Source organism: Phyllobates terribilis, unplaced genomic scaffold (assembly GCF_046119375.1).
Source record: "Phyllobates terribilis strain yellow unplaced genomic scaffold, ASM4611937v1 Scaffold_13__5_contigs__length_258822181, whole genome shotgun sequence".
NCBI lineage: Eukaryota > Metazoa > Chordata > Amphibia > Anura > Dendrobatidae > Phyllobates > Phyllobates terribilis.
Window position 1 is genome coordinate 161,008,069 of NW_027362773.1, and position 12,906 is coordinate 161,020,974.

The 12,906-nt window shown below is 51.9% G+C and overlaps 1 protein-coding gene across 18 annotated transcripts in view; it reads left to right on the forward strand.

Moving 5' to 3' along the window:
• MADD (MAP kinase activating death domain) overlaps nucleotides 1-12,906 on the forward strand; it is a 75,948-nt gene that overhangs the window by 22,983 nt on the left and 40,059 nt on the right. For 12 of the 18 annotated variants that reach the window (XM_073658934.1, XM_073658945.1, XM_073658940.1 and 9 more), the window contains exons 7-16: nucleotides 65-145; nucleotides 6,256-6,428; nucleotides 7,460-7,695; nucleotides 7,772-7,928; nucleotides 8,401-8,504; nucleotides 8,585-8,778; nucleotides 9,168-9,427; nucleotides 9,570-9,718; nucleotides 10,708-10,809; nucleotides 12,170-12,229. In XM_073658934.1, the coding sequence (XP_073515035.1) occupies nucleotides 65-145; nucleotides 6,256-6,428; nucleotides 7,460-7,695; nucleotides 7,772-7,928; nucleotides 8,401-8,504; nucleotides 8,585-8,778; nucleotides 9,168-9,427; nucleotides 9,570-9,718; nucleotides 10,708-10,809; nucleotides 12,170-12,229 (1,516 nt within the window). The remainder of the gene's footprint in view (nucleotides 1-64; nucleotides 146-6,255; nucleotides 6,429-7,459; nucleotides 7,696-7,771; nucleotides 7,929-8,400; nucleotides 8,505-8,584; nucleotides 8,779-9,167; nucleotides 9,428-9,569; nucleotides 9,719-10,707; nucleotides 10,810-12,169; nucleotides 12,230-12,906) is intronic. The other 6 variants (XM_073658937.1, XM_073658949.1, XM_073658950.1 and 3 more) reach the window with 2 other exon arrangements.

A 12,906-nucleotide genomic window follows, 5' to 3' on the forward strand; every position in this document is an offset into this window, starting at 1 on the left:
GCTCTCTTCTGACGTGCCGGTGCGGTAATTTCCAGCATCATTCAGCATTTATGTTTCTGAACAGGTTGTGGCCCCCAGCAATGCCGAGCTGCTGCCGGTCCTCCCGGAGCCAGAAGCTTCAGAGCTCAAGAAGCACCTGAAACAGGTGACGGGGCATAACCTGGCGGTGACATGGGGGTGGGGAAGGATAGATCTGAATTATTTTCTATGGTTCCTATGCATTTGCCTGTTTATATGGTTTTACGTCACTTCTGGATTTAGTCTTTTCTGCTGCTTTTTTCTGTAGTTTTTACCTGCTTTCTAGTTGTACACTAAGTGCACATTCATTCACTATGTTCATGTACACAGGTGAGAAGCATTTTAGTGTGACCTTTGGCCTCTACCTGACGAAGGTCAATAGGATGTCCCTAGATCAGCTGTATAAGAGCGCTGCTGCTTTCCTTTAGAGGCCCGCACTAAAAATACATACTGTAGGTTTTTACAATAGGGCCCTATGCTGGATGAAGGCCACAGCAAGGACAGTCCACTCACTTGCTGAGTGCACTTGCTGTCTTCCGAGTCTCTCTCAATTTCCCATATTTTCCTTTCTTGTAGTTACATGCTCCACCAGTGACATCTGACATAGATAAACAGTACATTGCTCCTGCCAGTGTCAGCTCTCCTTCTCTTTTTATTCAGTGTTAGAGACAGCAGCAGGAAGGGGGGGGGGGGGTAGGCTGTATACAGCAGATCAGGGGGTGAAGAAGAGGAAAGCATCAAAGTTATCAGGGAGGGCAGAGCACACACGATGTAAATGGGAAGGCAAGCACACAGAAGACTGTTTGCAGGGATAGGAGAAATTTCTCTATTCCTATTGTATAGGAATAGAGAAAAAGATCATCTACTCTGCAAGATTGTGGTTCACATACTCTTCAGCATTAGAAGATGAGATTCCTGTATAAAAAGAGGAAAACACTAGCTCTCATGTTTTAGGACATATTCATTCCAGGGTTGTTGGCAGCAGCATCCTAAATATACAGACGTAACATCTAGCCTATATTACAGGGGAGGACACACAGATCTCACATCCAGCCTATATTACAGGGAGGATATACAGACCTCACATCCAGCCTGTATTACAGGGAGGATATACAGAACTCACATCCAGCCTGTATTACAGGGAGGATATACAGACCTCACATCCAGCCTGTATTACAGGGAGGATATACAGACCTCACATCCAGCCTGTATTACAGAGAGGATATTCAGACCTCACATCCAGCCTATATTACAGGGAGGATATACAGACCTCACATCCAGCCTGTATTACAGGGAGGACACACAAACCTCACATCCAGCCTGTATTACTGGGAGGGACACACAGATATCATATCCCTATATTGCTTTCCTAATAGAGCAGCTGTTATCTCAGTGATGGTATTATATGTGTGTATATTACCTTCCAGATTATTTTTCTATTTTTTATGTATTTTTCGCTGTATTTCATTTGCACTTTTTCCTTGTATCTGCATTCTTTCTTTGTCTTCTTTCTCTGATTTTTGTGTTGACCTTTTTTCTCTATTTTCTCTTTGGGGTCTTTTTGCATTGTTCGATCATCTACTATGACTAGCTTGGAGGATCTGCTTCCTGCACATTCAGCTTGTCTGATTATTTCCCTATCATCTTACCTTGTATCTCAGATATTGTGCTTCTATCTTTTGTTTCCTTTGGTCTCTTTAGGTCCAAAATGAATAATTTCATATTATGAGGGCCGGAGCTCCAAACTCGTTACTGTACGGACTTACAATTAAAGGGATATTCCATCTTATTTTGTCATGGCATATTCTGAGGACTGGGCATCTTTCTGTTGGAGATCTGCCCTCCGAAACCCCTATCATTCTAGACAAAGAGGCCGCAGTGACATACATGTTCAACTTTTTCTTGCAGAACTGCACAAAAATTGTTAAATTGATTCACACATAAGATGCTGTGGCGTAAGGAAATGCTGGAGAGGCGGCGCCGTGCTGACATGAAAAATGGGGGAGGCTTCGCTGCTAGAGGGAAATGCTGGAGAGGCGGCGCCGTGCTGACATGAAAAATGGGGGAGGCTTCGCTGCTAGAGGGAAATGCTGGAGAGGCGGCGCCGTGCTAGAGGGAAATAATGCTGGAGAGGCAGCGCCGTGCTAGAGGGAAATGCTGGAGAGGCGGCGCCGTGCTGACATGAAAAATGGGGGAGGCTTCGCTGCTAGAAGGAAATGCTGGAGAGGCGGCGCCGTGCTGACATGAAAAATGGGGGAGGCTTCGCTGCTAGAGGGAAATAATGCTGGAGAGGCAGCGCCGTGCTAGAGGGAAATGCTGGAGAGGCGGCGCCGTGCTGACATGAAAAATGGGGGAGGCTTCGCTGCTAGAAGGAAATGCTGGAGAGGCGGCGCCGTGCTGACATGAAAAATGGGGGAGGCTTCGCTGCTAGAGGGAAATGCTGGAGAGGCGGCGCCGTGCCAGAGGGAAATAATGCTGGAGAGGCAGCGCCGTGCTAGAGGGAAATGCTGGAGAGGCGGCGCTGTGCTGACATGAAAAATGGGGGAGGTTGCGCTGCTAGAGGGAAATGCTGGAGAGGCGGCGCCGTGCTAGAGGGAAATGATGCTGGAGAGGCGGCGCCGTGCTAGAGGGAAATGATGCTGGAGAGGCGGCGCCGTGCTAGAGGGAAATGCTGGAGAGGCGGCGCCGTGCTAGAGGGAAATAATGCTGGAGAGGCGGCGCCGTGCTAGAGGGAAATAATGCTGGAGAGGCAGCGCCGTGCTAGAGGGAAATGCTGGAGAGGCGGCGCTGTGCTGACATGAAAAATGGGGGAGGTTGCGCTGCTAGAGGGAAATGATGCTGGAGAGGCAGCGCCGTGCTAGAGGGAAATGATGCTGGAGAGGCGGCGCCGTGCTAGAGGGAAATGATGCTGGAGAGGCGGCGCCGTGCTAGAGGGAAATGATGCTGGAGAGGCGGCGCCCTGCTTGAGGGAAATGATGCTGGAGAGGCGGCGCCGTGCTAGAGGGAAATGCTGGAGAGGCGGCGCTGTGCTGACATGAAAAATGGGGGAGGTTGCGCTGCTAGAGGGAAATGCTGCTGGAGAGGCGGCGCCGTGCTAGAGGGAAATGCTGCTGGAGAGGCGGCGCCGTGCTAGAGGGAAATGCTGCTGGAGAGGCGGCGCCGTGCTAGAGGGAAATGCTGCTGGAGAGGCGGCGCCGTGCTAGAGGGAAATGATGCTGGAGAGGCGGCGCCGTGCTAGAGGGAAATGATGCTGGAGAGGCGGCGCCGTGCTAGAGGGAAATGATGCTGGAGAGGCGGCGCCGTGCTAGAGGGAAATGATGCTGGAGAGGCGGCGCCGTGCTAGAGGGAAATAATGCTGGAGAGGCGGCGCCGTGCTAGAGGGAAATGATGCTGGAGAGGCGGCGCCGTGCTAGAGGGAAATGATGCTGGAGAGGCGGCGCCGTGCTAGAGGGAAATGATGCTGGAGAGGCGGCGCCGTGCTAGAGGGAAATGATGCTGGAGAGGCGGCGCCGTGCTAGAGGGAAATGATGCTGGAGAGGCGGCGCCGTGCTAGAGGGAAATGATGCTGGAGAGGCGGCGCCGTGCTAGAGGGAAATGATGCTGGAGAGGCGGCGCCGTGCTAGAGGGAAATGATGCTGGAGAGGCGGCGCCGTGCTAGAGGGAAATGATGCTGGAGAGGCGGCGCCGTGCTAGAGGGAAATGATGCTGGAGAGGCGGCGCCGTGCTAGAGGGAAATGATGCTGGAGAGGCGGCGCCGTGCTAGAGGGAAATGATGCTGGAGAGGCGGCGCCGTGCTAGAGGGAAATGATGCTGGAGAGGCGGCGCCGTGCTAGAGGGAAATGATGCTGGAGAGGCGGCGCCGTGCTAGAGGGAAATGATGCTGGAGAGGCGGCACAACGCTAGAGGGAAAAATGGGAGAGCAAGGGTGGGAGAGGCGGCGCGGGCGCTAGAGGTCAAGGGCGGGAGAGGCGGCGCCGTACTAGCGAAGAAGACATCTTCATTCTTCGGATCTGAAGGGTTTGAGGTTTGATCACCACTGATCAGTGGTAGCGTTTCCCAGTGATGTGCAGTCACTCTATCAGACGGGAATACCCTTCATACCGCCTGGCGCTGCCCCGGGGGTGACCATACTGAAGGCTGAATGATGCAGCTTCCATTATACTCCATTGAGGCTGGAAACGCAGCGGAGCCACATTCAGTCATATGTGAACACGCAGCCTAAAGTGCTCCCCCTGGTGGTGGAGTTAGGACTTCGGCATGTTCTCATCTAACTCTTAGGCTGTATGTCGGGAAGCTGAGACTTGGAGCTCTGACCTATAAGAAGAGATTTTATTCATTTTGGATCTTTTTAGGGATAAAAAAAATGAAAGCCTAATGGCTTTATGCCCTTTCTAACCAGCGATCGTCTCTTCACATTTTACTGTTGCTGAGGTTTATTTTTTCTTCACTTTGGAAAAATAACAGTGAAATCTTCTTCTGTTCTGTGTTTTGCCGTCATCGTCTCATCTGTGATCCGTGAATCTTAATTTTCTTCCTCCATCTGTCTCTTTGTGCTCATGTGTTCGTCTTGTCTCTGATTGGCCGCTGATGTTGTCATGTGACGTCCTCAGTGTCTGCACAGCATGTCCGTGATCACGCAGCAGCGCCTTCTCGCCTCCGATAACAAGGTTCTTGCCGTTCTTTCTATTTTCACACTTTTTTTTTCCTTTTATGGTTTCATATAGAAACAAATGTATGATGATGTCTGTCGCTTCTTGTCCTCATGGTGCGGAAAGTCGTGCAGATGGGTTTGGTCATAAAGGAAATGATAGATAAATATATATTTTTTTTATGTAATTTTATTTTATTACAAAATTATGGTGGTAGGTGTGGGGGCCATTTTTCATGAGCTATAGTTAAAAGTATTCAGAGATGCACTTTTCAGCAGCCACATGGCCCATATCAACTTGTAGTATAGAGATTACTCCTCTGACTTCTATGGGAGAGTTTAGTGGGCGTGCTCTGTGGGGGGGGTGTGGGCGTGCTCTGTGGGGGGGGTGTGGGCGTGCTCTGTGGGGGGTGTGTGGGCGTGCTCTGTGGGGGGGGTGTGGGCGTGCTCTGTGGGGGGGGTGTGGGCGTGCTCTGTGGGGGGGTGTGGGCGTGCTCTGTGGGGGGTGTGTGGGCGTGCTCTGTGGGGGGTGTGTGGGCGTGCTCTGTGGGGGGGGTGTGGGCGTGCTCTGTGGGGGGGGTGTGGGCGTGCTCTGTGGGGGGTGTGTGGGCGTGCTCTGTGGGGGGTGTGTGGGTGTGCTCTGTGGGGGGGGTGTGGGCGTGCTCTGTGGGGGGGGTGTGGGCGTGCTCTGTGGGGGGGGTGTGGGCGTGCTCTGTGGGGGGTGTGTGGGCGTGCTCTGTGGGGGGGTGTGGGCGTGCTCTGTGGGGGGGTGTGGGTGTGCTCTGTGGGGGGTGTGTGGGCGTGCTCTGTGGGGGGGGTGTGGGCGTGCTCTGTGGGGGGTGTGTGGGTGTGCTCTGTGGGGGGTGTGTGGGTGTGCTCTGTGGGGGGTGTGTGGGTGTGCTCTGTGGGGGGTGTGTGGGCGTGCTCTGTGGGGGGTGTGTGGGTGTGCTCTGTGGGGGGTGTGTGGGTGTGCTCTGTGGGAGGTGTGTGGGTGTGCTCTGTGGGGGGTGTGTGGGTGTGCTCTGTGGGGTGTGGGCATCTCCTGAAAATTCTGCATTATCTATAAGAATGAGATGCTTGTGGAGAAGTGATCTCTGCAGATCAGGTGGTGTCAGCTTTAGTGACCAGTGAAAACTGCAAGATTTCAAGATTTCTTGTAATCCACAACTCAATGTTTTTTCTCCTAATACGCAGAGGGGATAATATTGGGGACCCTTCCCCCTGTGACCTCCATTTGCCCTTAGGGTTCTTAAAAGCAGATATACCAAGTGCCAGGACTTCACTGCTGCCGGGCAGCTTGTACCCAGCCCGCTGCCCGTCCAGCTTTGAACTGAACCATCTGGTTGCTGGAGAATCCCTCCATATAACCAGTGTCTTCCTTTCGGTGTCAGGCTGTCTGTCCCCGGCAATCAGTGCCAGGTTGGTTCGATCTCGGTGCTCAATGAACTGTGGGCATATAAGAGGGCATGGGGGCTCGGTTGGGCTGGCGCCGGCCTCTATATCTGCACGTCTCTCTTCTTGCTGATCTGTATGTCATGTATGAAGCATGGTGAGGAGGCAGAATGGCTGACTGTGCTTCCCTGCTGTAGGCCCTGGCCAGTATGAGCCTCAACACGCAGCCCATCCTGAACCTGGACCGATTCCACGAGAGCTCGGAGGCCGCCATGCTGCGACCCCACAGCGACGCGCAGGGTACGCCCTCCACCGAGTTCAACCCTCTTATTTATGGGAACGACGTGGATTCTGTGGACGTGGCAACACGGTAAGATACGGGTTCCGTCCCTTATTTCATCTTATCAAGGTATAGGGCTTATTGGCTTTGCCACATCTGGGGGTTTGGGGCTTATATCGTTGGCCGTCATTCACACAGCTCCGCTCCCTGCTGCCGATGCCTCTATGAAATGAAAGCTGCAGGTAGTGGCATCGGCTTCACAAGACGTCGCCCGATGGAGAAGCAATAACTTGCTGCACACCACACCGGGCTTGTTCCAAGGATTGCACGGTTATCGCCATATATTTACATACAGAGATAACCGTGAGCGAGAGCACAGCCACAGCCAGAGCCTGAGAACTGCACGGACGCCGTGTGTAGATCGGCTCCGGGGTAGTGCACATAATAAGAGCCGTCCTGTACAGCTCCCTGCATGATGGCCGGGCCTGAAGAGCGAGCGGACACTCGGCAGACAGTGCACAAGTGCGACCAGCGCTGCCCGAACTCACAGTATGCCGACAGGAACGCAGATGAGGAACCAGAGTGAATGTAAAGGCGCCCGGTGCATCTCCATACAGCAAGAGCTGTGGAGAATAAAGCGAATAGATGAAAAACTTACATTTACTTTTCCTAATACATGAGCTGAGATGGGAATATCCCTTTAAATCAGGAGGGGAGGCAGCCGGCAAACACGACAAATGTGCATTGTGGGGGGCCGCAAAGCTTATCCCCCAATGAATTTCAGTCCCATACATAGAGGCGGGGATTCTCAAAGCGTATTCACATGTAATGGAGACGTAATGCAGCAGATTTTCTGAGGCTTCCACCGTTTCAGTATAATTTGCCATCATTCTGCAGCACAATATGGACATAATTGTGCAGATTTAGCTGTGGATTGTGCGGTGGCACCAATGGAGGAGAGATAAACTGCACATATGGGTCTCGCCTTATACGCCTTACTGCAACACACTAAATTTAGAGCCTTTTATTTCTAGGAAAAGTTTTTAGAGCAAATAATCCTTTTTCCAGCATTGTGGCCCCTCTGACATTCGCCCTCGTTCTCCTCCACCTTCTGGTTACAGGGTCGCCATGGTCCGCTTCTTTAACTCTCCCAACATGCTGCATGGTTTCCAGTTTCATACCCGGACTCTGCGTCTCTTCCCTCGCCCCGTGGTGGCTTTCCAGGCTTCTTCCTTCCTGGCCTCACGCCCCAAGGCGTCCCTCTTCTCCGAGAAGCTTTCCAGAACACAAGCAGTGGAGTACTTTGGAGAATGGTCTCTGAACCCGACTAATTTTGCCTTTCAGAGGATCCATAACAGTAAGTCCCCATCTCTTCCCTACGTCTCGCTCTCTGCTGCTCTTTTATGACGCTTGTTTTCTTGTTCGCTATTCAGACATGTTTGACCCGGCGTCTATTGGGGATAAGCCTAAGTGGTATGCCCACCAGCTGCAGCCCATCCATTATCGGGTCTACGATGCAAATTCCCAACTCGCTGAAGCCCTCAGTGTCCCCATGGAGCGGGATAGTGATTCGGATCCTACTGATGACAGGTGCGTCACTTTTCACTAACGCTCAAGTACTGCAAGCCCCGATGGTTGTGCTTCGGCTTTCCCCATTAAATTAAAGAGGTTGACCTCCGGGATGGATGGTAGGATGCTTACTACAGGGGGTCCAACCATGGGGTCACCACTGTCCTTTTGACTGCGGGGAAAGTCATGCAAGCAGTCACTCTATTCATTGCCTATGTGACTGGTGGAGATGGCCAGACGCGGTGTTATTTCCATCAGTCCCATAGACAATGAATGAAAAAGTTGACCATCGCGCCATGAAAATGGAGGTCTCCAGGCCTCATTAGTCAGGATCGATGGTGACCCTTGCTGTCGGGTCTTCAGCAACATGAAACCTGCCCTGTGGATTGGTAAAATACTGAGGCTCCCATAGACCCCTTAACAGCAGCGTTTCCCTATGTAGTAACTATGCAGCTTCCCATCAATGTTCCCTGATGACTTGTCGTGTTTTCAGCGGCAGCGACAGCGTGGAATACGACGACTCCAGCTCTTCGTACTCCTCCCTTGGCGACTTTGTCAGCGAAATGATAAAATGCGACATCAACGGGGACACGCCGAGTGAGTACATGTCAGACACGTGATCCGACGGATGACTCTTCTGTGGGTTCAGTTCACATTACTGCGTTTTCTCCCTGCAGATGTCGATCCGCTAACGCATGCAGCTCTGGGAGACGCCAGCGAAGTGGAGTTTGATGATTTCCATGAATACGCAGGAGAGGTGGAAGAAACGGCACCAGATAGTGAGAACTCTCCCGATAACAACCAGCCGCGCTCGGGATCCAGCACCACGGCCAGCAGCAGCCCCAGCACGGTCATCCATGGAGCCAACACGGTAAGCCGGGCCTTATGGCTCACAGGGTAAAATGCCTGCAAAAAAAAAAAAAAAAGCTTTGCACTTAATTTGGTGTTTATGGCGGAGACGTCTAGAATAATCTCTCTAGTTATATGTTTAATATCCGGGTGTCTTATAAAGCCCTTCCTTGTCTCCGTAATCAGTTCAGGACCTGGCTTTTTTTCCCCCGTGCGGTTTGAGGGACTGATTCGGGTCTGGTAAGACTCATGATCGCTGGGATAGGAAGAGGAGTAGCTGTTACTGCTTCCAGTACTGTGTGCAGTGTTCTAAACAGTCCTACACGGACCACCCTGATGAAAGTAGTTAAAAAAAAAACAAAACAATAAAATAAGTTTTTAGTTAAAGTCGTCTTTTCGCCAATTTTTCAGCAGGAATCTGCAGACTCTACTGAGCCCGATGAGAAGGTTTTGGGGGTCCTGCAGAATCACTTGCCTACATTGGCGCCCACGTTCAACCGGCTGGTGATGGAACGACGTGAGAGCGAGACGTCTGTCGGCGGGGAGGCGCGGAGACGCGAGTACGACAATCCCTATTTTGAACCACAGTACGGATTTCCACCAGAGGAGGAGAATGAGGAGCTGGAAGAAAGTTACACCCCGATGTTTAACCAAACGGTCAATGGCACCCGGTAAGATCCCTCCCATCCTCCGGACATGTGGATTCTGGCGCAGACGCACAGTTATCTCCATGTGAGGACAATCTTTTACCATCGGTAGACTAATAACGTCTTCAAGATAGTCTTCTATGATTTTCTCTCTATTTCTTGCTAGTTCCCAGAAGCCTCTGCTACGACCAAACAGCCTGAAACTAGCAAGCGATTCGGACGCAGAGACGGATTCTCGAGGAAGCTCGCCCACCTCCACAGTGTCAAACAACAGTAGCAATAACGAAGGCTTTGGAGGGATCATGTCCTTTGCAAGTAAGTGCGGCAGTGGGAATGTTAGTGAAGTGCGTCAGATCGGGTGTCGGAGCGCGCGTTGCGGGGTTAGAGCCTTGTCTTTTAAGAGATTTACACATCAGCACCCGGGGAATGCGGCGGTACCTCTCTGCCGATTCTGTATCATGGTCTACGACTATCTCTCCTGGTAAAGGTTGGAATTTAGCAGGACCCTCAATTAGGTCAAAAGTGCCAGTTTTTGCATTAAATGAAAAGGAATAATCAGGGGAGCAGGGGGAAGAAAAGAGCAAATTGTTCTGCAGGGGCATGGCTCACAAAGCAATTGGGTAGAGCATTCTTAAGACATGCCCCCTTGGTAAAGATCCTAAAAAGCACTGATAAAAAGGCCCGTATATCTGGAACTGCCTGTTAGATTTAAAAAAAAAAAAAAAGTGTAACCAAGTGATAAAAATTCCCACTTTTGACCATATCACTGGTCAGGTTTTTGTGGAGGAGGCGGCGCCGCTCTGATTCGTGGTGGTGGAGGAGGCGGCGCCGCTCTGATTCGTGGTGGTGGAGGAGGCGGCGCTGCTCTGATTCGTGGTGGTGGAGGAGGCGGCGCCGCTCTGATTCGTGGTGGTGGAGGAGGCGGCGCCGCTCTGATTCGTGGTGGTGGAGGAGGCGGCGCCGCTCTGATTCGTGGTGGTGGAGGAGGCGGCGCCGCTCTGATTCGTGGTGGTGGTGGTGGAGGAGGCGGCGCCGCTCTGATTCGTGGTGGTGGTGGTGGAGGAGGCGGCGCCGCTCTGATTCGTGGTGGTGGTGGTGGTGGAGGAGGCGGCGCCGCTCTGATTCGTGGTGGTGGTGGTGGTGGAGGAGGCGGCGCCGCTCTGATTCGTGGTGGTGGTGGTGGTGGAGGAGGCGGCGGCGGCGCTCTGATTCGTGGTGGTGGTGGTGGAGAAGGCAGCGGCGCTCTGATTCGTGGTGGTGGTGGAGGAGGCGGCGGCGCTCATCCTCTTCCTCTCTCCTTACAGGTAATCTATACAAGAGTCACAGCAGCAGCTTCAGCTTGTCCAGTTTAACCCTTCCAACCAAGAGCAGCCGGGATAAGGCCACTCCATTTCCCAGCTTGAAAGGTAAGTGCTCCTCAGTTGTGGTATGACATAGGGACGTATTCCATAGGCGCAGAAGGTAAGGGCTGTACCAGTACAGATGCAGAGCACACCTGGACAACGACTCCCATCATGCAGGTGAGTTGTGCAGTTGTGAGTTGGTGTCCGGGGAGGTCATCCTCCATGAGCCATTCCATCGTATCCATCTCTCCTCCGCGGCTTTGCAAAGTGACGTGTGATCGCTGACATTTGTGTTTTTTCGTTCCCTTATTGTTTTATTTCAATTTCTGCATGCTTCTCCCACTCGGGGGTCAAAGGTCAGCAAGAAGTGGCAGGGGAATTGGGAAAAGGTTAGTATGGACTCCAGGCGATCTTTGTATAGCAAGCAAGCAAAGATCGTCTTCAGTGAGTGGCATTTGGAAGAGCACGGCTGGGTGTTTACGGCTGTGTGCGCTGGTGTAGACGGCTGTCGCTCGGGCATGAGAGGGCACGTAGGATCTGACCTGCAGGATAGCACTGAGCGCCTCTTTTTTTTTTTTTTCCTTTAATTTTAAGCTCCATCGGCCTCTGATAATTATATGTGACTATGGAGAATATGCCCGGGATTTGCATAACTTGCAATTTTTTAATATAACCTACTTATTGGAATTGCACCTCTTGCAACCAGATTGGGGCCGTGCGGGTGTGGCTCCCTGTGCCGTGGGGGTGCGGCGCCCCCAGAAGCTCTGATGCTGCACCTAAGCAAATGATGCATCTTGTTATAGGATCAGAAAAGACAATCTTATCTTCTTGTTAGTTTGGAGCCATGTTCACACATTGCAGATCCAGGAGCACCGTGCATATTATAGCTCGGCTAGTTCATCAGTTTTATATATTTTTTGCACTGTGTGAATACAGAGCGGCTGGTCGTACGGCACCGGGGACGCTGTGCATGGGTTTGCGGTCAGGTTAGGTGACTCCGTGCTTCTTCCACTTCTGCTCCTTGTAGGTAGCGGGGACACTTTTTAGTTTGCAGATTCTTCTCTGCTTTTTGTTCATTGTTCCCCAGAAACATGCAGAAGCAGTGATCTTCTCTGGGGTGTCGGGATCCCTCATCTCATTAACCATTTCATAACTTGGGTGCGGATTTGGCCTTGTGGGATCAGGTTTAATATGGTAAAGCTAAGTGCATGCGTCCTCAGCCAAAGTGATGATGAGGAGGAGTCCGGGGCAATACATGGCTGCAGCAGCGGGGTTGTACTGACATATACCTGTGGTTTATGATGTGGAGTATCGGCCTTCAGGACTATCGGGGGTCTCCGTGCGGCGGGAATATTCCAGTGTAGGCCGCCAGCTGTGTTTTCTGATTGATCGGCTGCCACTAACTTTGCATTTTTTGTCCCAGTATTTGGGCTTAATACTATAATGGAGATAATTGCAGACTCCGGGCCCGCGCCTGCAGAAGGTGGGTGCCTGTAGAATAAGCTCTGCATGTTACCCCACTCCCAGCATCCTCTCTGCCACCCGCCATATTGTGCTTCTCATTGGGCGCCATCTGTCATACCGTTCCTTGTGCTTTCCTGTGTGGTGGTTCTTGTATAGTTATAGTATATTTTATCCTTCCGGTCATGACGCCATTCTCCGGTCTCCATGTTTTCCACAGGTTGTACCCACGCTCTTTTTTTCAGTGTTTCCTCCCTGCGCTCACTGAGTGGTGGATTTGCTCCTGTCCTCGGTGACTCTTCTCCTATCCACAGCTCAGTCGGCCTCTGTCCATTCTCTCTTTACAGCACGCATCATTATTTAACACCATCTTCCCCTAATATGGGAAAATAAAAGTTTTAATAGTTCTGTTTTGCTTTTTGCTTTGTTCTGGTTATTTTAGAATAACTGGTTGAGACATGAGGACGTTTTACAGCTTTTACAGGGATTTAATGGGTTTCCATGATAATCAAAAAGATTCCTCAGGACCCTGGTGCAGCGACCACGTGAGTAGTCCATGGCCGCCGGACCAGACCTCTGCGAGCCTCCTCCTAGCGGCCAGAATCGCAGCACTTCACCGGCCCGGTGTGACATCACGCCTGCGCCGTGCCGCCACAGAGACATCGCACCGGACCTACTAATCAGAGGAGTCACCGGCAG